At 29.9% G+C, this 22,301-nt stretch overlaps 1 protein-coding gene across 1 annotated transcript; it reads left to right on the top strand.

Moving 5' to 3' along the window:
* The first annotated feature begins 12,320 nt into the window (after nucleotides 1-12,320).
* On the top strand, nucleotides 12,321-15,958 carry LOC118442610 (uncharacterized). The gene is made up of 8 exons (XM_035868444.2): nucleotides 12,321-12,902; nucleotides 13,258-13,771; nucleotides 13,853-14,120; nucleotides 14,216-14,413; nucleotides 14,484-14,651; nucleotides 14,732-14,924; nucleotides 15,011-15,280; nucleotides 15,368-15,958. Exons 1-8 carry the CDS (start codon nucleotides 12,777-12,779, stop codon nucleotides 15,617-15,619), a joined length of 1,989 nt encoding a protein of 662 aa, XP_035724337.1. The 5' UTR covers nucleotides 12,321-12,776; the 3' UTR covers nucleotides 15,620-15,958.
* The last annotated feature ends 6,343 nt before the right edge of the window (nucleotides 15,959-22,301 follow it).

Here is a 22,301-nt window from a genome sequence, read left to right as displayed (position 1 = left end):
AACACCCACGCAAGTGTTAGAAACATGAATCTACTCTAAATTCGCGTTTTCGATTCGAACTATCAAACGAAGTTTAATCGCGCCCGAGAACACCAACGCCTGTGCCCGCCGACACGCGCGCTCATGTTCTTCCTATCCTTCCCGTATTCACGCGTAGAAATCGATGATGAATCCAACCATGCGATGTACCATCCGGTCGCAGATGAACCTATCCCTCGATGATCTATCCTGGAAAAGAAGAATGTAAGCAGAATAAAGAGAAAGGATAAAGCATACATAAAATAAAATATAATTTATATATATAATATAAACAGAAAATGAACATAATTAAAAACATAAACACATAATTAAACACATAATTAAATACATAGTTAGAAAGAAGCAACATAAATAAATATTAAGAATACATAATTAAAAAGACATAACATATTAATAACATAATTGAAAACATAATTAAAAATGAAAAATATGAGATATAAACGAGAGCCAGAGAAAGAAAAGAGAGCCCCAGAAAGAGAGGAATAGAGAGCCCCAAAAAGATAAGATAAGGGAAGCAGCCCTTTAAGATGCTGTGACAGCAGCCCGCACAGAAGCCCTCGCCCACAGGCCCCTCCCGTGGGTCCCACCCGAGATATATAAAGAATAATTAATGAGAGTAAATAAGAATAAATAGAAATGCAATAAAAGACAGATAGAATAATCTCCTTTTCGTTTCTCCGAGAAATTATTGTACAATAGATTTCTGCTGTATTTCTTCTTTTGAAGTATTATTAGCTATATAAAATGAAAATATGCAAATGATTAGTTGGAATTAATTTGAAAAGATAATGGAAAAGTAATGCAATATGCAGCCATTCGCTCGGTAATACTTGCATTAAAGATTCTACGATTAGAGTATGCAAGTAATACCGACCCAGGTCTCACTACGTGGAAGTTGCTGCATGTGGAGACCCACGGGCTAACGGTGACTCTACTCTAAAATCCGCGTTCCACGATACCGATCCGCGATACCTTTCCGCTTCAATGCCTGGCTTCTTAACTAACAGGGTATGCGTAGCTCAGCTACAACACACCTCTTACAGATAGCTCCACCAAAAGCACCGTCTGCTTCAGACATAACGGATTATCAAGCACATCTGAATTCGTGCTTCCCGAATTTCGAACAAACAAAGCGCACTCCTTAGAAAAACTAATCGCGTCGCGACACTCACGTGTGTGTTATAATTACGTAGATTCTACTGTTAAGCCAAAATTCGCGAAGTACCCCCATCGAAATTTTGAAGAAATCAAACGAAGTCCACGGTAGGACCTTTAATCGCGCCCGAACACCCACGCAAGTGTTAGAAACATGAATCTACTCTAAATTCGCGTTTTCGATTCGAACTATCAAACGAAGTTTAATCGCGCCCGAGAACACCAACGCCTGTGCCCGCCGACACGCGCGCTCATGTTCTTCCTATCCTTCCCGTATTCACGCGTAGAAATCGATGATGAATCCAGCCATGCGATGTACCATCCGGTCGCAGATGAACCTATCCCTCGATGATCTATCCTGGAAAAGAAGAACGTAAGCAGAATAAAGAGAAAGGATAAAGCATACATAAAATAAAACATAATTTATGTATATAATATGAACAGAAAATGAACATAATTAAGAACATAAACACATAATTAAACACATAATTAAATACATAGTTAGAAAGAAGCAACTTAAATAAATATTAAGAATACATAATTAAAAGGACATAACATATTAATAACATAATTGAAAACATAATTAAAAATGAAAAATATGAGATATAAACGAGAGCCAGAGAAAGAGAGGAATAGAGAGCCCCAAAAAGATAAGATAAGGGAAGCAGCCCTTTAGAATGCTGTGACAGCAGCCCGCACAGAAGCCCTCGCCCACAGGCCCCTCCCGTGGGTCCCACCCGAGATATATAAAGAATAATTAATGAGAGTAAATAAGAATAAATAGAAATGCAATAAAAGACGGATAGAATAATCTCCTTTTCGTTTCTCCGAGAAATTATTGTACAATAGATTTCTGCTGTATTTCTTCTTTTGAAGTATTATTAGCTATATAGAATGAAAATATGTTAATGATTAGTTGGAATTAGTTTGAAAAGATATTGGAAAAGTAATGCAATATGCAGCCATTCGCTCGGTAATACTTGCATTAAAGATTCTATAATTAGAATATGCAAGTATTACCGACCCAGGTCTCACTACGTGGAAGTTGCTGCATGTGGAGACCCACGAGCTAACGGTGACTCTACTTTACTCTAAAATTCGCGTACCGCGATACCGATCCCTCATGCCTTCCGCTTTGGATATCTTGGGCATGGGACAAAGCTAACAGGAAGTATCTAGCCTTAGCTACAGGGACTCCACTTACAGAAAGCTTAACCGTTCGACACCCTCCGCCTCAGGCATAACGGATTATTAAGCACATCTGAATTCGTGCTTCCGAATTTCGAACAATCAAAGCGCATTAATCGCGTTCGCGACACTCACGTGTGTTATAATTACGTAGATTCTACTGTTCTATCCAAATTCGCGAAGTAATCTAATGCGATATGTCGAAGAAATAAAACGAAGTCCCCGGTAGGACTTTCAATCGCGCAAGCGAACTCTTACGTGAGTGTTAGAATAACGGTGACTCTAAGTTGAAATCCGAAGCGCACTCCGAATTTCAACATTAAAACGTAGTCCATCATGGGACTTTTAATCGCGCCCGGACACCCACGCAAGTGTTCGGAAAACGGTGACTCTACTCTAAATAAACTAATCGAATATTCGAGCAAACAAAACGAAGTCCCCGGTAGGACTTTTAATCGCGCACGCGAACACTCACGTGAGTGTTAGAATAACGGTGACTCTAAGTTGAAATCCAAAGTGACATATGTTAACCGGTGTTTAGAATTTCCTATGATATTTGTCGAGATTTCCGCCCCGCTACCAAATATGAGGATTGTCATAACATCAGCAAACTATGTACAGCACTACAAGGTAAACCGTTCGCGCACCCCGAATTTCAACACTAAAACGAAGTCCATGGTAGGACTTTTAATCGCGCCCGGACACCCACGCAAGTGCTCGGAAAACGGTGACTCTACTTTAAAAAAACGCGTTCGCGAGGTAATCTAATCGAATATTCGAGCAAATATAAACGAAGTCCCCGGTAGGACTTTTAAGTCGCGCCCGCGTATATTCACGTGAGTGATAGAAAAACGGTGACTCTACTCTACAATTCGCGTTTTCGATTCGAACAATCAAACGAAATTTAATCGCGCCCGAGAACACCCACGCTTGTGCACGCCGACACGCGCGCCAGTGTTCTTCCTATCCTTCCCGTAACCGAGCATAAAAATCGATGATGAATCGTGCTAGGCGATGACACATTCGACCGGAGGTAAACCTATGGCTTGATGATCTATCCTGGAAAAGAAGAAGTTAAGGGGAAAATAAGAAAAAGAAAAAAATAAAATATAAATATAAAATATAAATAATATATATAGATTATAAATAGAATATAAATTTAATATAAAATAAATATATATAAATAGATAAGTAACCTGCAGAAAGATGAGAAAATATAATATCTGCACGCTGCTGCAACAACAGTCCGCTTCATCTCATGGGTCCTACCTAATGCTTAAAAATTAAAATTAATTAGAACATATTAATAACAACCCTAAAAACATAAAAACATAATTAAAAAGAAATAACATAAATATATATTAAAAAAACATAATTAAAAGGAACTAACATAATTAAATTCTGAAAAGACATAATAAAAAGAAATAACATATTAATAACATAATTAAAAACATAATTAAAAACATAATTAAAACCATAAAAACATAATTAAAAATAAATAACAAATAAATATTAAAGAAACATAATTAAAAAGAAATAACATAATAAAAATCTGAAAAGACATAATGAAAAGAAATAACATACTAATAACATAATTAAAAACATAATTAAATAAGAAAAATATTAGATAGAAAAGAAAGCTGCAGAAAGATAAGAAAATAGAAGCAGCCCTATACGATGCTAAGAGAAAAACCCGCACAGAGGCCCACACCCATGTCCCCATCCCATGGGTCCCACCCGAGATTAATAAATCATAATTAATAATAGTAAATAAGAATGAAAAATATGAAATAGAAAAGAGACCCCCAAAAAGAGAAGAAAGGAGAAGCAGCTCTATAAGATGCTGAGAAAGTAACCCGCACAGAGGCCCACACCCATGTCCCCATCCCATGGGTCCCACCCGAGACTTATAAATCATAATTAATAGGAGCAAATAACAATGAAAAATATGAAATAGAAAAGACAGCCCCAAAAAGAGAAGAAAAGAATAGTAGCTCTATAAGATGCTGAGACAGCAACCCACACAGAGACACACACCCATGGGCCCCTCCCATGGGTTCCACCCAAGATATATATAGAGGATAATTAATGACAGTAAATATGAAAAAATAGAAATGACAGTAATTATACGAACGATAAAATGCTGAATTTAATTTGATTAAACTTAAGAAAAATAAAAGATTAATTAAAAAGGAATGAAATATTCTGAACACAGATATAAATAAATATTATTCTCTCTGAAAGAAATATTATATTTATTAATCGATAATATATGATAATGTATGTACATGCTCTCTATAACGTTGCTAAGAATATCCTATTGTTTAAATATTAATTAATTATTTCTTCACGTGTTCGCGATCCCACGACTCGGACCTAGCTGAAAAGAAATAAGGAAAGAAAAGAAAAATTAGTATATATGTATATTAATTATACGAACGATAAAATGCTAAATTTAATTTGATTAAACTTAAGAAAAATAAACGATTAATATAAATAAATATTATTCTCTCTGGAAGAAATATTATTATATTATATATTAATCGATAGTAAATGACAATACATGTATATGATTTTTATAACGTTGCTAAGAATATCTTATTATTTAAATATTAATTAATTATACTTTACGTAAGTCGTAGATTGTTTAAATGTTAAGATAATCCTATTTATTAATTATTCCTTCCCGTGTTTGCGATCTCACAACTTGGACCTAGCTGAAAAGAAATAAGGAAAACGAAAGAATATGTATATATGTATATTAATTATACGAACGATAAACTTCGGAATTTAATTTAATTAAAATTAAAAGCTAAGAAAAAAAGAATATTAATTAAAAAAGAATGGAAAATTCTGAATACTGATCTAAAAAAATATTATATTACTTTTACATTTCATAGATATGTGATTTTAATATAGAACTCGATTTTATTGAAATAAAATTATGAATTGTATTGAACTTTAGAAAAGAAAAAATGTGCTAAATTTATAAATCGACTTTAACGTAAAATTTGATTTTATTAAACTAGAATCATAAATTCAATTAAGTTAAAAGAAAGAGTTTAATATTAAAAAGACATAAAATATGAAATAATCCTATTCGCGTACGCGTGGCAATGTGGGAATATTATTTACGGAAAGTTACTTCGTCTCAGTTTTTTAAATTTACACCCGTACACCCATCACCATAAGAGCATTTTGAGTGACAACATGGTAAAATTAAAATACTAACATAGTAAAATTAAGAGCCATTCTCGAAAGTTCCTAGTGAACTTTCGAAAATAACTCAATAGCCTAATAATTGTTCTCTTGAGCCACATGTTGTCTTCCGCATATAGCCTCTTCTTTGCCTCAACCTAATCGATTATCACTCTAAAACTGTAACGACAAAATTTGATTCCAAATTCTAAGATATGAAATATAACCCTAATACAACCCTAACGAATCTGAAAAATTATTATCCTTACGAAAGATACTTTTTCGCTGTGTGGGAGAAATTAGATGTTAATTATAAAAAAATTAAAAATTAGATAATAGTATATTAATTGCTGAAAATCCTGAGCTAAAAAATAATTAATTTATCATTTAGGCTTACGGACTACGTCTCTTTGTTTTTTAGCAATCATTCTACTCGATTTATCTCTTTCAAAATCAATGACTCTATCGAGACTTTTTTTGTATCAATTTAAATTGATTAAATATTTAATTAATAATTATTTAAATATATAAAGCAAACCCTTGGACATTCCTTCTTACAAACGAATATTTTAATTATTGTAATAAAATCATCCACAGTTTCGTTTGTAATCCAGAGACTATCCATCGCGAGTGTCTTCTTACTCGTTCCTTATTAGAACTTATGAATATCGATTCTTTACTTATTTCCGCGCGAGTAAAATATTTAAAAATGTATTAAAATATTCAAAATCACAAATAATTATAAACGTGTTTGAGCAAGAAGACCCTATCCTGATCTAATAAATAAATGAAAAAATAAGAAACCATTCACGAGTAAATCTCCGAAGAAATTTATTCGTGGTCACTCAATGCTCTTCTACTAATTAATTACAACCAATCACCCGTGCCGATTCGGACCTTTCGTCCTCGACATGATTGAGTGATTGGAGGGACTTAAAAATTCACTCACAACTTAAGAAGTTCTGCGATGGCTCCAAAACACTCGTCCGCGGTTCAAGTCGAAATTGTTGATTCGGTAGGTCGACACCGAAGTTGGTCAACAAATCTCTTCAATGATGCACTGACTCTATTACGCGACAGTTAATTTTTAACGAACGGTCACTGAATTTACTTTACGAAACTCTAATATCTTTTTAAAAATACAGTCTGCACGACTGTTAAAAAAGCAAAAAGCTTTGCGAACAAACACTGACTCTAACGATTGCATTGCACGCAATCGATACAAATACACTTGTTGTTTAAATCGCGAAACCCGAACGAACAAACACAGCTTCTACTTCGCGATATTCTTATATCAGCGATACAAATATTAGATAATATCACTGTTTCGCGAGCGATTGCAAAAATGTTCTGAAACAAACAAATAAAAACAAAATAATTATTATCACTGTTATAATACGAAACTGTATAAATTATTGAAGAAAGGTACGATATAAAAATATATTCACCTTTAATAATCATTGATACTTGCAGCAAAGACATCCTAGGCAACTTTCGATGTTTACTCCACAAAGGACAAAGTAGAACTGATCCGGTAATTGTCCAGGTCAATAAAATCACAGAATTTCGATCTTTACCCGTCAGAGTTCAAAAGAAAACTAACTCGTAATTGTCAAAGTTAAGAAAGAGCGCGTTTATGTTTTTATTACACAAGGCCAACTATCGCGAGATTAAAATTTGAAAGTAATCGAATTTTATTTTAAGTCCCGTTCGCGTTTCCGTCTTGTAATGTTTAAATAAATGCACAACTGTTTAAATATTAGTTTAATCTATCCCGCGTACTATAAAGACTGTTTAAATAATTGAAAGTTTATCGAAATTAATAATTTATAACTACTTCCGTTTGAAAAGAAAGAGTTCCGATGTGTTCGCGTCGGAGGGTAAAAGTAAACTAACTCGGTAATTGTCAAAGTTAAGAAATAGCTCGTTTATGTTTATATTACACAAGGCCAACTATCGCGAGATTAAAATTTGAAAGTAATCGAATTTTATTTTAAGTCCCGCTCGCGTTTCCGTCTTTTAATGTTTAAATAAATGCACAACTGTTTAAATATTACTTTAATCTATCCCGCGTACACTAAAGACTGTTTAAATAATTGAAAGTTTATCGAAAATAATAATTTATAACTACTTCCGTTCGAAAAGAAAGAGTTCCGATGTATTCGCGTCGGAGGGTAAAAGTAAACTAACTCGGTAATTGTCAAAGTTAAGAAAGAGCGCGTTTATGTTTTTATTACACAAGGCCAACTATCGCGAGATTAAAATTTGAAAGTAATCGAATTTTATTTTAAGTCCCGTTCGCGTTTCCGTCTTTTAATGTTTAAATAAATCAACTATTGTTTAAATATTACTTTAATCTATCCCGCGTACACTAAAGACTGTTTAAATAATTGAAAGTTTATCGAAATTAATAATTTATAACTACTTCCGTTCGAAAAGAAAGAATTTCGATGTGTTCGCGTCGGAGGGTAAAAGTAAACTAACTCGGTAATTGTCAAAGTTAAGAAATAGCTCGTTTATGTTTATATTACACAAGGCCAACTATCGCGAGATTAGAATTTAAATTAATCGAATTTTATTTTAAGTCCCGTTCGCGTTTCCGTCTTTTAATGTTTAAATAAATGCACAACTGTTTAAATATTACTTTAATCTATCCCGCGTACACTAAAGACTGTTTAAATAATTGAAAGTTTATCGAAAATAATAATTTATAACTACTTCCGTTCGAAAAGAAACAGTTTCGATGTGTTCGCGTCGGAGGGTAAAAGTATACTAACTCGGTAATTGTCAAAGTTAAGAAAGAGCGCGATTATGTTTATATTACACAAGGCCAACTATCGCGAGATTAAAATTTGAAAGTAATCGAATTTTATTTTAAGTCCCGTTCGCGTTTCCGTCACGTAATGTTTAAATAAATCAACTATTGTTTCAATATTAATTTAATCTATCCCGCGTACACTAAAGACTGTTTAAATAATTGAAAGTTTATCGAAAATAATAATTTATAACTACTTCCGTTCGAAAAGAAACAGTTTCGATGTGTTCGCGTCGGAGGGTAAAAGTAAACTAACTCGGTAATTGTCAAAGTTAAGAAAGAGCGCGTTTATGTTTTTATTACACAAGGCCAACTATCGCGAGATTAAAATTTGAAAGTAATCGAATTTTATTTTAAGTCCCGTTCGCGTTTCCGTCTTTTAATGTTTAAATAAATCAACTATTGTTTAAATATTACTTTAATCTATCCCGCGTACACTAAAGACTGTTTAAATAATTGAAAGTTTATCGAAAATAATAATTTATAACTACTTCCGTTCGAAAAGAAAAAATTTCGATGTGTTCGCGTCGGAGGGTAAAAGTAAACTAACTCGGTAATTGTCAAAGTTAAGAAATAGCGCGTTTATGTTTATATTACACAAGGCCAACTATCGCGAGATTAAAATTTGAAAGTAATCGAATTTTATTTTAAGTCCCGTTCGCGTTTCCGTCTTTTAATGTTTAAATAAATCAACTATTGTTTAAATATTACTTTAATCTATCCCGCGTACACTAAAGACTGTTTAAATAATTGAAAGTTTATCGAAAATAATAATTTATAACTACTTCCGTTCGAAAAGAAACAGTTTCGATGTGTTCGCGTCGGAGGGTAAAAGTAAACTAACTCGGTAATTGTCAAAGTTAAGAAAGAGCGCGTTTATGTTTTTATTACACAAGGCCAACTATCGCGAGATTAAAATTTGAAAGTAATCGAATTTTATTTTAAGTCCCGTTCGCGTTTCCGTCTTTTAATGTTTAAATAAATGCACAACTGTTTAAATATTACTTTAATCTATCCCGCGTACACTAAAGACTGTTTAAATAATTGAAAGTTTATCGAAAATAATAATTTATAACTACTTCCGTTCGAAAAGAAAGAATTTCGATGTGTTCGCGTCGGAGGGTAAAAGTAAACTAACTCGGTAATTGTCAAAGTTAAGAAATAGCGCGTTTATGTTTATATTACACAAGGCCAACTATCGCGAGATTAAAATTTGAAAGTAATCGAATTTTATTTTAAGTCCCGTTCGCGTTTCCGTCTTTTAATGTTTAAATAAATCAACTATTGTTTAAATATTACTTTAATCTATCCCGCGTACACTAAAGACTGTTTAAATAATTGAAAGTTTATCGAAATTAATAATTTATAACTACTTCCGTTCGAAAAGAAAGAATTTCGATGTGTTCGCGTCGGAGGGTAAAAGTAAACTAACTCGGTAATTGTCAAAGTTAAGAAATAGCTCGTTTATGTTTATATTACACAAGGCCAACTATCGCGAGATTAAAATTTGAAAGTAATCGAATTTTATTTTAAGTCCCGCTCGCGTTTCCGTCTTTTAATGTTTAAATAAATGCACAACTGTTTAAATATTACTTTAATCTATCCCGCGTACACTAAAGACTGTTTAAATAATTGAAAGTTTATCGAAAATAATAATTTATAACTACTTCCGTTCGAAAAGAAACAGTTTCGATGTGTTCGCGTCGGAGGGTAAAAGTAAACTAACTCGGTAATTGTCAAAGTTAAGAAAGAGCGCGATTATGTTTATATTACACGAGGCCAACTATCGCGAGATTAGAATTTAAATTAATCGAATTTTATTTTAAGTCCCGTTCGCGTTTCCGTCTTTTAATGTTTAAATAAATCAACTATTGTTTAAATATTACTTTAATCTATCCCGCGTACACTAAAGACTGTTTAAATAATTGAAAGTTTATCGAAAATAATAATTTATAACTACTTCCGTTCGAAAAGAAACAGTTTCGATGTGTTCGCGTCGGAGGGTAAAAGTAAACTAACTCGGTAATTGTCAAAGTTAAGAAAGAGCGCGTTTATGTTTTTATTACACAAGGCCAACTATCGCGAGATTAAAATTTGAAAGTAATCGAATTTTATTTTAAGTCCCGTTCGCGTTTCCGTCTTTTAATGTTTAAATAAATGCACAACTGTTTAAATATTACTTTAATCTATCCCGCGTACACTAAAGACTGTTTAAATAATTGAAAGTTTATCGAAAATAATAATTTATAACTACTTCCGTTCGAAAAGAAAGAGTTCCGATGTGTTCGCGTCGGAGGGTAAAAGTAAACTAACTCGGTAATTGTCAAAGTTAAGAAAGAGCGCGATTATGTTTATATTACACGAGGCCAACTATCGCGAGATTAGAATTTAAATTAATCGAATTTTATTTTAAGTCCCGTTCGCGTTTCCGTCTTTTAATGTTTAAATAAATCAACTATTGTTTAAATATTAGTTTAATCTATCTCGCGTACACTAAAGACTGTTTAAATAATTGAAAGATTATCGAAAATAATAATTTATAAGTACTTCCGTTCGAAAAGAAAGAGTTTCGATGTTTTCGCGTCGAAGGGTAAAAGTATACTAACTCGGTAATTGTCAAAGTTAAGAAAGAGCGCGTTTATGTTTTTATTACACAAGGCCAACTATCGCGAGATTAAAATTTGAAAGTAATCGAATTTTATTTTAAGTCCCGCTCGCGTTTCCGTCTTTTAATGTTTAAATAAATGCACAACTGTTCAAATATTACTTTAATCTATCCCGCGTACACTAAAGACTGTTTAAATAATTGAAAGTTTATCGAAAATAATAATTTATAACTACTTCCGTTCGAAAAGAAAGAGTTCCGATGTATTCGCGTCGGAGGGTAAAAGTAAACTAACTCGGTAATTGTCAAAGTTAAGAAAGAGCGCGTTTATGTTTTTATTACACAAGGCCAACTATCGCGAGATTAAAATTTGAAAGTAATCGAATTTTATTTTAAGTCCCGCTCGCGTTTCCGTCTTTTAATGTTTAAATAAATGCACAACTGTTTAAATATTACTTTTATCTATCTCGCGTACACTAAAGACTGTTTAAATAATTGAAAGATTATCGAAAATAATAATTTATAAGTACTTCCGTTCGAAAAGAAAGAGTTTCGATGTTTTCGCGTCGGAGGGTAAAAGTAAACTAACTCGGTAATTTGTCAAAGTTAAAAAAGAGCGCGTTTATGTTTATATTTACGAAGCTAACTATCGCGTAATTAAAATTTTAATGTGATCGAATATTATATTAAATTTATTTTAAATTTTTCACGCGTTTCTGTCTTTTTAATGTTTAAATAAGTGTAGAACTGTTTAAATATTACTTTATTCTGTCATGTGTACATTAAAAATTGTTTAAATAATTGAAAAGTTATCGAAAATATTAATTTATAAGTTTTCGCGTTTGGAAAGAGAGAGTTTCGATGTGTACGCGTCGGAGTGCAAAAGAAAACTAACTCGGTCATTGTTAAAGTTAAGAAAGAGCACGTTTATGTTTATATTATGCGAGATCAACTATCGCGAAATTAAAATTTTAAATTAATCGTATTTTATATTAAAATTATTTTAAATTTCTAGCGTTTTACGTTTTTTATAACATTGTACACAATTTTACTCACTTTTCCCATAGTATTATCTATCCAAAGAGTAAGTTTACCATGGTATATGAAATTCATTTTTAAACGTCTTTTCTCATTATTGATATAAATCATTATAAAAGGAGAGGTTATGAACAGCCTTTATTAGCTATATATTTTTCATTTGTTTTACTACGTGATATTATGAACGATCGATATAATAGAAATCTAGAAATAATTATTCTTGTTAATAATTTGTGGAATAATTGTTTGAAAATATTCTCCATAGATGTCATGATTAGTTTACGATCATGGGAATACGATCGACGTGCTATAGTTTTTATAAACAACAAATTAATCAAAATACGTCTCTCATCGTTCTCTGAACATGGTACAGTATAAAGAGAAGTGGCGAGTACAAAATCGAATTATGAAAATCGAAAGATCGATTATTATAAGACGAAACGTCGATCGTATTTAATGGCGGTATAAGTCGAACGAGAAAGAGAGAGTGTGAGAAAGAGAGAGAGAGAGTGTGTGAGAGAGTGAGAGTGAAAGAGAAAGAGAGTGAGAGAGAGACGTGTAATATTTTTGTCGTGAAGAAGAGAACATGTCCGCTGTCGGGGTTAGCGTCTATGCCGATCTTTTGTTTACGACGTCTCTGAAGCTCCTAATTGTGTCACGATAAAATCGTTTTTGTTGTTCCATTTCTTTTTGACAATGCACTGCCACCGCATAAACGTTCTCGGATTTCTCGCATGAATGATGACGGAGCCGGAACTTTGCCGGCTCTGTGCCGAGACCAAAGAGAACTTCATCGGTATTTATGACGCCGAAGGACAGAAATTAGCAATAGAAGCTAAGATCGCTAAATGTTTACAAATTCAGGTAATTTAAATTCATCGTCATATTTCTCATTTCTTATCTCCATTTTTTATAAACGTAATTAAAAATTATATCACTCGTGTACGTTTGCAATTGAAGTGTTACGAATAATGTATATATATATATATATTACATTTATATATACAAATATCTAATTTTCGTTGCTTTGCACCTTTAAAGTGATTTAACGTCTTCGTTATTTATATTCTTTTTCTTTTTTTTTATCATTTTCCTTCGCTAGAATATTAATTGAGGTTAAAGAATATATTGTATCCTTTAAATGATCTATTTTGATTTGATATTTACTTAAACAAATAATATTTTTCCATTAAAGCATTCGTTCTTTTTGTTATTGTAGGTATTAATAACAGACGGTTTGCCGTTGTCAGTTTGTATAGACTGTTGCGTTTTATTAAATCAATGCAGTGAATTTTTTGAGAAGACCAATCAAGCTCAAGCATCTTTGAGACAATTACTAATAGAGCCCAAGTCTGAACCGTCAACATTAGAACCAAATATAGATTTTATTAAGGAAACAGTTGAATTTCCAAAAGAGGAAGAGATTCAAATCGATGAATGTCAATTATCAGATAACTACATTCATAATTCTGCTGTAAATATTACTAATACATATTTTAGTAATGAAAATGAAAATGATTGTAATCAACAAAAATATGAGACGGTAAAGGAAGAGAAATGTAAAATCCAAGTGAAAAAAGGTTCTCTTAAGCAGGCCAAGAAAAAGGTTAAAAAGAAAAGTCAAATGCAAAGGATGGATGATTTGGAATTATGTTTAACTTCTGATTTAAAGAAAGAACACAATGATATTAGTATAAAATCTAACATAAAAGTACCAGATAATTATATGACAGGTAACAATTTATATAATATTTTCTATAGATATTTAAATTTAAATATTTAAAGTATTTTAATCTATTCTATGGCATATATAGGAACAGATTCAGATTTGGAAATGATAGAAACTCGTGCAGCAGAACCACCAAAACCTGGACGTAAAAGAGGAGAAGGATTAGATAGATATCCTTGGTTATGTACTGATTGTAATGATAAATTACCAAGTTTAGAAGCATTGGAAGAACATCATGAAACTGTACATAATCAACAAGCAAAATATATGTGTGTGCAATGTTGCAAAGTCTATGACAAATATTATGGTTTCCTTACTCATGTCAAAAGGCATAAAACTAAAGCAAAATATAAGTAAGACTTTTTATCTATTATATTCTTTAAATTATATATATAATTATACATTCAATATGTTAACTTTATATTTATTTCTTTTTTTTTATGCATAGTTGTGAGGATTGTGGAAAATCATTTGTACATAAAAGAGTATTAGATTCGCATAAGGCAGTACATAGTGAAGAACGTCCATATGTTTGTCAAACATGTGGTAAAGCATTTAGACAACAAAGCGCTTTATACATTCATAGTAGATGTCATTTACCGGATACAATGAAAAATCGTTTTCCTTGCGATCAATGTGATAAAAGGTAATTTATAATAATTAATTATAAAAATTATTTATTAATAAATATTATATAGATCTTCTTTATTATATAGATTTTCTACTAAGCCTAATTTGGTTACCCACAAACGTATTCATTCTGGTGTTAGGAATTTTACTTGCGATCAATGTGGAAAAAGTTTCATACAAAAAGGAAATTTAGAAGCTCACTTTTTAACTCATTCTGCAGACAAGCCATATAGTTGTTCTCAATGTCCAAAAGCGTATGTTTATTTATACAATAAAAAAAATATATATATATATATGTACATCCATAAAATAATTAATATAAATTATATTATAGATTTAAAACACCGTTACAATTGAAGAAACATGAAACAGTTCATACTGGTGCTAAACCACATCAATGTGCTGTTTGTGGTAGAACATTTAGAGAAAAGGGTACTTTAAGAGAACATCATAGGATACATACAGGTGCAATGCCTTTTACTTGTGAATTTTGTGGAAAATGTTTTCGTTTTAAAGGAATTTTAACGGTAAGAAATACATCCTTGATATAAAAATATATAAAATATCTATATATTGAATATACTATAATATTATATTTTATATTATATGTTAGACACATAGACGACAACATACTGGTGAACGACCATATAGTTGTTTAGAATGTCAACATCATTTTACAAATTGGCCAAATTATAATAAACATATGAAACGTAGACATGGAATTAATACGTCTCATACGAAACATTTGTCACAATCACAACAATCACAACAACAACAATCACAACAGCAAGAACAACAACAACAGCAGCAACAACATTCGATTCAAGCTAATACCGCAGAAGATCCACTTTCCATATCACAAACAGAATCTACAACAGTACAGGTATTAAATAATTTTAATTAAATATTATTTACATGTAATTATTAAAAGAATATTTTCTTAAATTATTTTTATATATTATTTATTTAGGTAATACAAGCTGTACCACATGTAACAGCACCTCAACCAATAGTCGTACAAGCTATACCAACAACAGCAATACAAACCTTCCAAGCAGATGTATCCGGGACGGTGCAAGATACTGTATTTCGAGAAAGAAATGCAACAACATATTTCAATGCTATGCCAGCAGCATTACAAAACTTTTTACCCCCTAATTTGCCATACAACTTTTATAATATTTCAAACGTTACAGAAAATGATTTAATACAACATAGATAAAGTTAATTATTAATTAAAAAAAAAAAAAAAGAATAGCTATGTATTACTAGCTATATATTCATGTACAAGCCTTTTTTACGATTATAAAACAAATAAGAATTTTGTTTCATATATGAATTCTTATAAGCTGCATTTCAAATTTAGTTTCATAATCAACATACAATAGTTAAATATAATGCTATTAATAATAATAAGTTTTCATTATGTTTTAGATTATTTTTCTAAGGACTAAAATAGTATGCATATCATCTTTTCAAGCGAAGTCAATAACGACTAGAATTCTGTCGTTATATAGATATAAAAAAAAGAAAAATGTTTTCTTTTTCGTATACAACATACGAAACGGTATTATTGCTAAACTGATTTTTATTATATAAAAATGTCAAACATAGTATTTTCTTTGTATATATGTTCAATGTAATTTACTTCCATAATTAATGATATATATATATATATATATATATATATATATATATATATATATATATGATTTGATATATTACTATAGTATATTATACACAATCATGTTTATACAGGAGTACAATTTATAGATGAAAATTTTATAACTTCTAAAATAAGAAATAGGAGACCAAGAATTACTGAATAAATAAATTCAGTATTTGTGCTCGTAATTACAGTATTTGTAAAACATAGCTATTAATGAATTTTTGTAACGAATCATACATGCATTTAAAATGCACAACACAAATTAAGACAGTATGATCGCAATCTTAATATATCCAATTTATGATTCATCAAAAATTATTACATTATATCATGTCTTCGCGAGCTTCTTGCTCACATCATTTGCATATTGATGCACTTGAGAAAAAAAAAACGAAACAAAAATGTAGTTATCATAATTATTTATTTATTCTATACTCATGAAAAAGTAATAGAAATTTTTAATTTTTTATAAAGAGAATTTCTCTCGTATGAATGATAAACGTGAAAATTTTTCTAATGTACCATGTTATTGATCATAAAATGTAAGTTGTGCAGTATTTGAATATCATTATTATAATATTCAAAGATAGAACATTAATATTGTAATAAGTTTTATCAGGCTGTGTATTATAAAATATAAAATGTCATAAAACGTTATGTATATTTCAGCGGTCATCAAAATTGAGTATTAAATATATATTTGTCGGTTTAAATAATCTTTATGACATTTGGATTTATAAATATAAGATGTTACATAGAAAATCTATTTGTTATGAAAGAAAAAAGAAAAACATTGTATGATATTTATTATTATTATTATTATTATTATTATTATTATTTTTATTATTATTATTATTATTATTATCATTATCACTGTCATCATTATGTATCATTAATAGTATCATTATCATTGTCATCATCGATATAAAACTATTTGGAATTATATAAAAATTAATTCATATAAAAATATCAAAGTTCAGATAAAATATATCTATGAGTTTATTATTAATATGTTTTTTTCACAATAAGAGCATGAGCAATAACATAGAATGTCAGTTAATCATTATCAATTAATAATTTACTTTGCGATACATAATATTTGTGATATATTAATCTGTATGAAATATTGTTTGTAAATATATATATATATTTACTTTTTGGTACCACAACAGGATTAAACAACATAAGGCTATCATTTTAAAATAAAAAAAAAATTCCATTACAATTTACTAACTTGTCTAGATACTGATTTATATTATATATTATAATTAAAACAAACATGCAATGCATAATATCTAATACGTTACGTTATACATTATGTAATATTTGATTTATATATTCATATAGTTACTAATTCTTGTAAATAATTATACATTGAATTCAATTTATTTACGATATTTATGAAAAAAGAAAAAAATAAAGTATTATTTTTTCCATGATATTAATAAACAAAGATAATGATAGATTTGATTTAATATAAATTGATGAATATTATATTTTACTTTGTGTCATGCTTAAAATACATTACAGCATGACAAACATAATTCTACATAGTGTTCATTCTATTATTCACTAAATTGCAGTGATTTTCTAGAAATGAGTATGCAATTGGCATACTCCTTGTATAGATAAAAGTATAGTTATAATATAACAATGAAAATATATATATATATATATGTACACCCAAACATACAATAATTTTGTGCTCAAAAATTATACATATCGATAAACACAAAAAAAAATAATATAAACAATGTAATAAATCTTAAAAAATTATAAACCTTTTTTGTACAGGTTATGTTTTAGCGCACGTTAAGAAGTTTTGCAGTAAAATGCGATTAATAAAGATTTCCGATAACAAGAAAATATATTCATCATTTATATTATTTCACGAAACGAATTTTATATTTGTACAAAATTAATATTAATTATATATTGTATAATTATATATTAATTAAATATTTTCAATATCGATCAACGTTAATTATGATACATTGCATTAGTGTTTATATATTACATCAACAGATGGCGACATTTGTTATATCTTCGAACTATATACTATATATATATATATATAAAATGATTTACTTGTAATTTTCATTAGATGTAATAGAACATCGAAATGAGCAATATAATTTTCATTAATTTTGACGATATTGATGTTTAGGTAATATTGACGTTTTAATTATACCATATAATTTATAAAAGAAAAGTTTATTTCATTTGAAATAACGAAAAGTTTTTTAAAAGAGATGGATCAATTTTATATACACATATAAAACTGATAAAGCACGATATAAGATAATATGATCATCGTTCGAATATATATATATATATATATATAAATCATTATAATAGAAATAGGATATACGATATTCGATTAGAACACTTTTTAAAAGGAGTTGATATTGAACAAAACGAAATTAGAAAAAATTATGGCCATTAAGGGTCATTTAGTAAACAATACAAGGTACCGAATGTGTATATATATATATATATATATTTCCGGTCGCGAAACAATCTAATACTTTATGTGAACGGAAGCGTATGAGAATATCGATAAAGATCCTCCTCCTTCCTTTTCTCTAATGTCAAAACGAATTTATTTTTTTTTTCTTTTCTTTTCTTATCTTTTCTAATATAGTTCAAACAATGACGAACGTACGGACTCCTAATATTACTTTCTCGTCATCAATTTATTCAAAAGTTATAATCACCAGACGGGACAGGTGATTATTTCATTCTATACTCGATAACAAAGACATATATATATATATATATATAATACATATATAACAACAATAAGCTCGATCTGTAATTAAGTAGATATATGTATACATATAAATATAAATTTAATAGGTCATCTATGTAAGAATAAAATAATACATTCTATTCTAATGAGATCGATGACAAGATTGGTACACGTTTCGTTCAACGATTGGATTTATCGTTCCGTATCGATCGATGACTACGAAGATTTTTCTGACGTCAATTGTTTGCAAGAAAAGAAAAGAAAGGAAGGAAGAAAGAAAAAAATAAATAATAGCAATAATAATATCGTGGAGGTTTTTTCTTTTTCTTTCTTTTTTTCTTTTTTTTTTTTTTTTCTTTTTTCTTTTATTTTTTCTGTTCGCAGATAATTTAACATAAGACAATGGCAATTGTAGGATTTTCTCGAGTTAAAAGAGTTTCATCGTTATAATCGAAAATCGTTTTTATAAGGGAGGGGAGAGAAAAAAAGAAAAAGAAAAAGAAGAAAAAAAAGAAGAAAGAAATAAAAAGAAACTTTCTAGTTTTTCCAAGATTAAGGATATAACTATTATAAATATCTATTTATGGGTTACGATGTATGCCGTAGAAAAATTACAAAACTAAGAGAAACTGTGAGAGTTCGAAAGATAATCCTTCTATTTTCTTTTTTTTTCCTCTTCTTTTTTTTTTTTTTCTTTTTTTTTTCTTTTAACATTTATCATTTACTCGAATACATATATATATATATATATATACTGCAAAGGACAAAGGTGAATGTATAATACGTATGTGTATATGTATATACATAAATTGCGTGTTCTCTACTTACTTTATGAGGCAAATTGTTCAAACTGAACATATCCGTGAATTCGCAGGCATAAGTAGGACGACCCTTTCTCGGACTATTGTTTTCCAAGAGTCGGAAAAGTCATCGTATAATTACTCCTACGTATGAATATATATATATATATACACGTATATGTATATATGGGCGTGTATATATATGAAAGAAGATATAGAAGATTTTAAAAGTTTGATCTTAAGATTACTATGTCTTAGGAAGCATCTAATTAATCTATTCAACGACTTCATGTAACATGAACTACGCGTGAAAATTGGCGATGAGTAATTATTAAGAAAAAAGAAAATGATTTCTCTCTCTCTCTCTCTCTCTTTCTTTTCCTTTTTCTTTCTTTCTTTTTTTCTTTCCTCTTGAAAGCTTTCAATGTAAAATCAAGTGAGCTCACCTGTTGCATTCTCTCCCGTACACGGGAACCAAGAAGGCATTCGATGTTAATGACGACTCGAAGAAGGATTCGTCGACTCGTGCAAGACCGAGTTTACACGATTTCCCTCGCGAACATATTAATTCAAAATTGTTTCCTTTTTTTTCCTTTTTCTTCTTCTTCTTTTTCTTCTTTTTCTTCTTCTTCGTTTTTCTTTTTATTTATCACAACTATGTAAGCTAAATTATAATGTATTATCATTTTAATAACAACAATGAAAAGAACGATGTAGAAAGAAAAAAGGGGAGAAAAAAATAAAAAAGAGAGATAGAGATAGAGAGGGAAATAGAGAGAGAGAGAGAGAGAGAGAGAGAGAAAGAGAGAGAAACGATACAAAGAAAATACTCAACATTTGTCTGTCATTTCTCATTGTAAGAGAAGAAACAGGACGAAAGCGGGAAAGCAAGTTGCGGTTTTATGTTCGTGCGAACGGCCGCGATCCTACTCCTCCTCCTCTCTCGAATCGCGATCATCCACCGTGTTCCTTCACCTCGGTCACGGTTTGCGGATCATCCTCCGTACCAAAAATTTCTCAGTAAAGTCCTTTCTCTGATTCCGATATTCATCGTGATTGCACGCTTCGTAGATGGTATTTACTTTCGTATTTTTTTAAATTTCATCTCTTTCGAAAGCGATTCGAAATCAACGGATCTATAGATCTCTCGTTGTATTTATCTGATTTAATATAATAATTTTTCTTTCCCTTTTTCTCTTTTTTTTTTTTTAATAGAGATATCTATGTTTATATATATATATATATATATTTATATTTTTATATTTTAAAATTTGATAGATATTATTACGTTATACTTATATTTACAATTTTATACATGCAATTATTAAACTTTATAGATACACTTGAAAGTAATATTTCATATTATTTAAGTACGCATAATTAATTTCGTTTAAAAGGATTAACAAAAACTCGTTGACGTGTATATTACATGTTTCTTGAACTACTTCATCTATTCTTTCTTTCTTCCTTTCTTTCTTTCTTTCTTTCTTTCTTTCTCTTTCTCTTTCTAACTCCTCCACGCGTTAATACCAGGCGAGTCAAGTTATGCCGGAAAAGGAGCGTTATTGCGTGGGCACGATTGAATTATATAATGTAATATATCGACGGAAGTTAATTATAATTAAATTATGGGTCGTGTGTTTTGCTCGGTTTTTTTTTCTTTCTCTCTTTCTCTCTCTATCTATCTATCTATCTATCTATCTTTATCTATCTGTCCATATATACATATACATATATATATATATATATATCTGTCTCTGTCTCTGTCTGTCTCTCTCTCTCTTTTTTTCTTTTTCATCTTCATTCATTTATCCAGTGAATAGGGTTTTGTGAAAGCCCCTCCGGACGGATGGGCTTCCTCCCTCGATGATTCCCCGCTTAGGAAGTCTACCTCGACTTCCCATGCCGTCTACTATCCCCCATCGATTTTCCTTTACTTCGTAGACGAAGAGATAACTCTACCGGTCGATGTCTCGTAAGAGAAACCACTAAGAAAATTATTTATTATCCTTTAAGACATGATCAAGTATATATTTATAATTATTAAATATCTACGTATGTATATCAAATAATTTGTGATTATATGAATTAAGAACAAATTCCTCACCTATTTATGATAAATTTATTAATTGAATGTTTTCTATCGTATCTCTCTGTAAAATTATTATTATTATTATTATTATTATTATTATTATTATTATTATTATTATTATTATTATTATTATTATTATTATTATTATTATTATTATTATTATTATTATTATTATTATTATTATTATTATTATTATTATTATTATTATTATTATTATTATTAATTTTTTGTTTCTTTTTGCAGAGAAAGAGAGAGAGAGAGAGAGAGAGAAAAAGAAGAATCTTAATTCGTAAGGATTATGAAAATAAATTGACAAAATAAATTTCAATGCGGATTCGGAGTATAATAATTGGAGCAACGTTTATATCATCGTAAGGTGTATATGTAGTGATTAATTTTTTTTTCTTCTTTTTTTTTTTTATGATTAACTGTTACGTCGTACAGAAAGAGAGAAAGAGATTTGTAAGCATCGCATTGGATTTTATTCACTTTACGAACGTAGAAACGATGAACGCGAATCTTTGCGACATCCCGCACCGTCATTGTTCTCTCTGCCATAAGAGCCTTGCTCATATCGCAAGAATTCATTAC

This window comes from Vespa mandarinia, chromosome 22 (genome assembly GCF_050613455.1).
Source record: "Vespa mandarinia isolate Hongniang chromosome 22, ASM5061345v1, whole genome shotgun sequence".
Taxonomy (NCBI): domain Eukaryota; kingdom Metazoa; phylum Arthropoda; class Insecta; order Hymenoptera; family Vespidae; genus Vespa; species Vespa mandarinia.
The sequence above is the reverse complement of the archived record's forward strand: the minus strand, read 5'-3'. Positions and strand labels throughout refer to the sequence as shown.

What these genes read in the sequence shown, in the direction of transcription:
- LOC118442610 (XM_035868444.2), top strand. Translation starts at nt 12,777, where the DNA reads ATGATGACGGAGCCGGAACTTTGCCGGCTCTGTGCCGAGACCAAAGAG. An exon ending in CTAAATGTTTACAAATTCAG is followed by an intron (nt 12,903 to 13,257) that starts GTAATTTAAATT and finishes TTGTTATTGTAG; the next exon opens with GTATTAATAACAGACGGTTT. An exon ending in GTTTTAAAGGAATTTTAACG is followed by an intron (nt 14,925 to 15,010) that starts GTAAGAAATACA and finishes ATTATATGTTAG; the next exon opens with ACACATAGACGACAACATAC.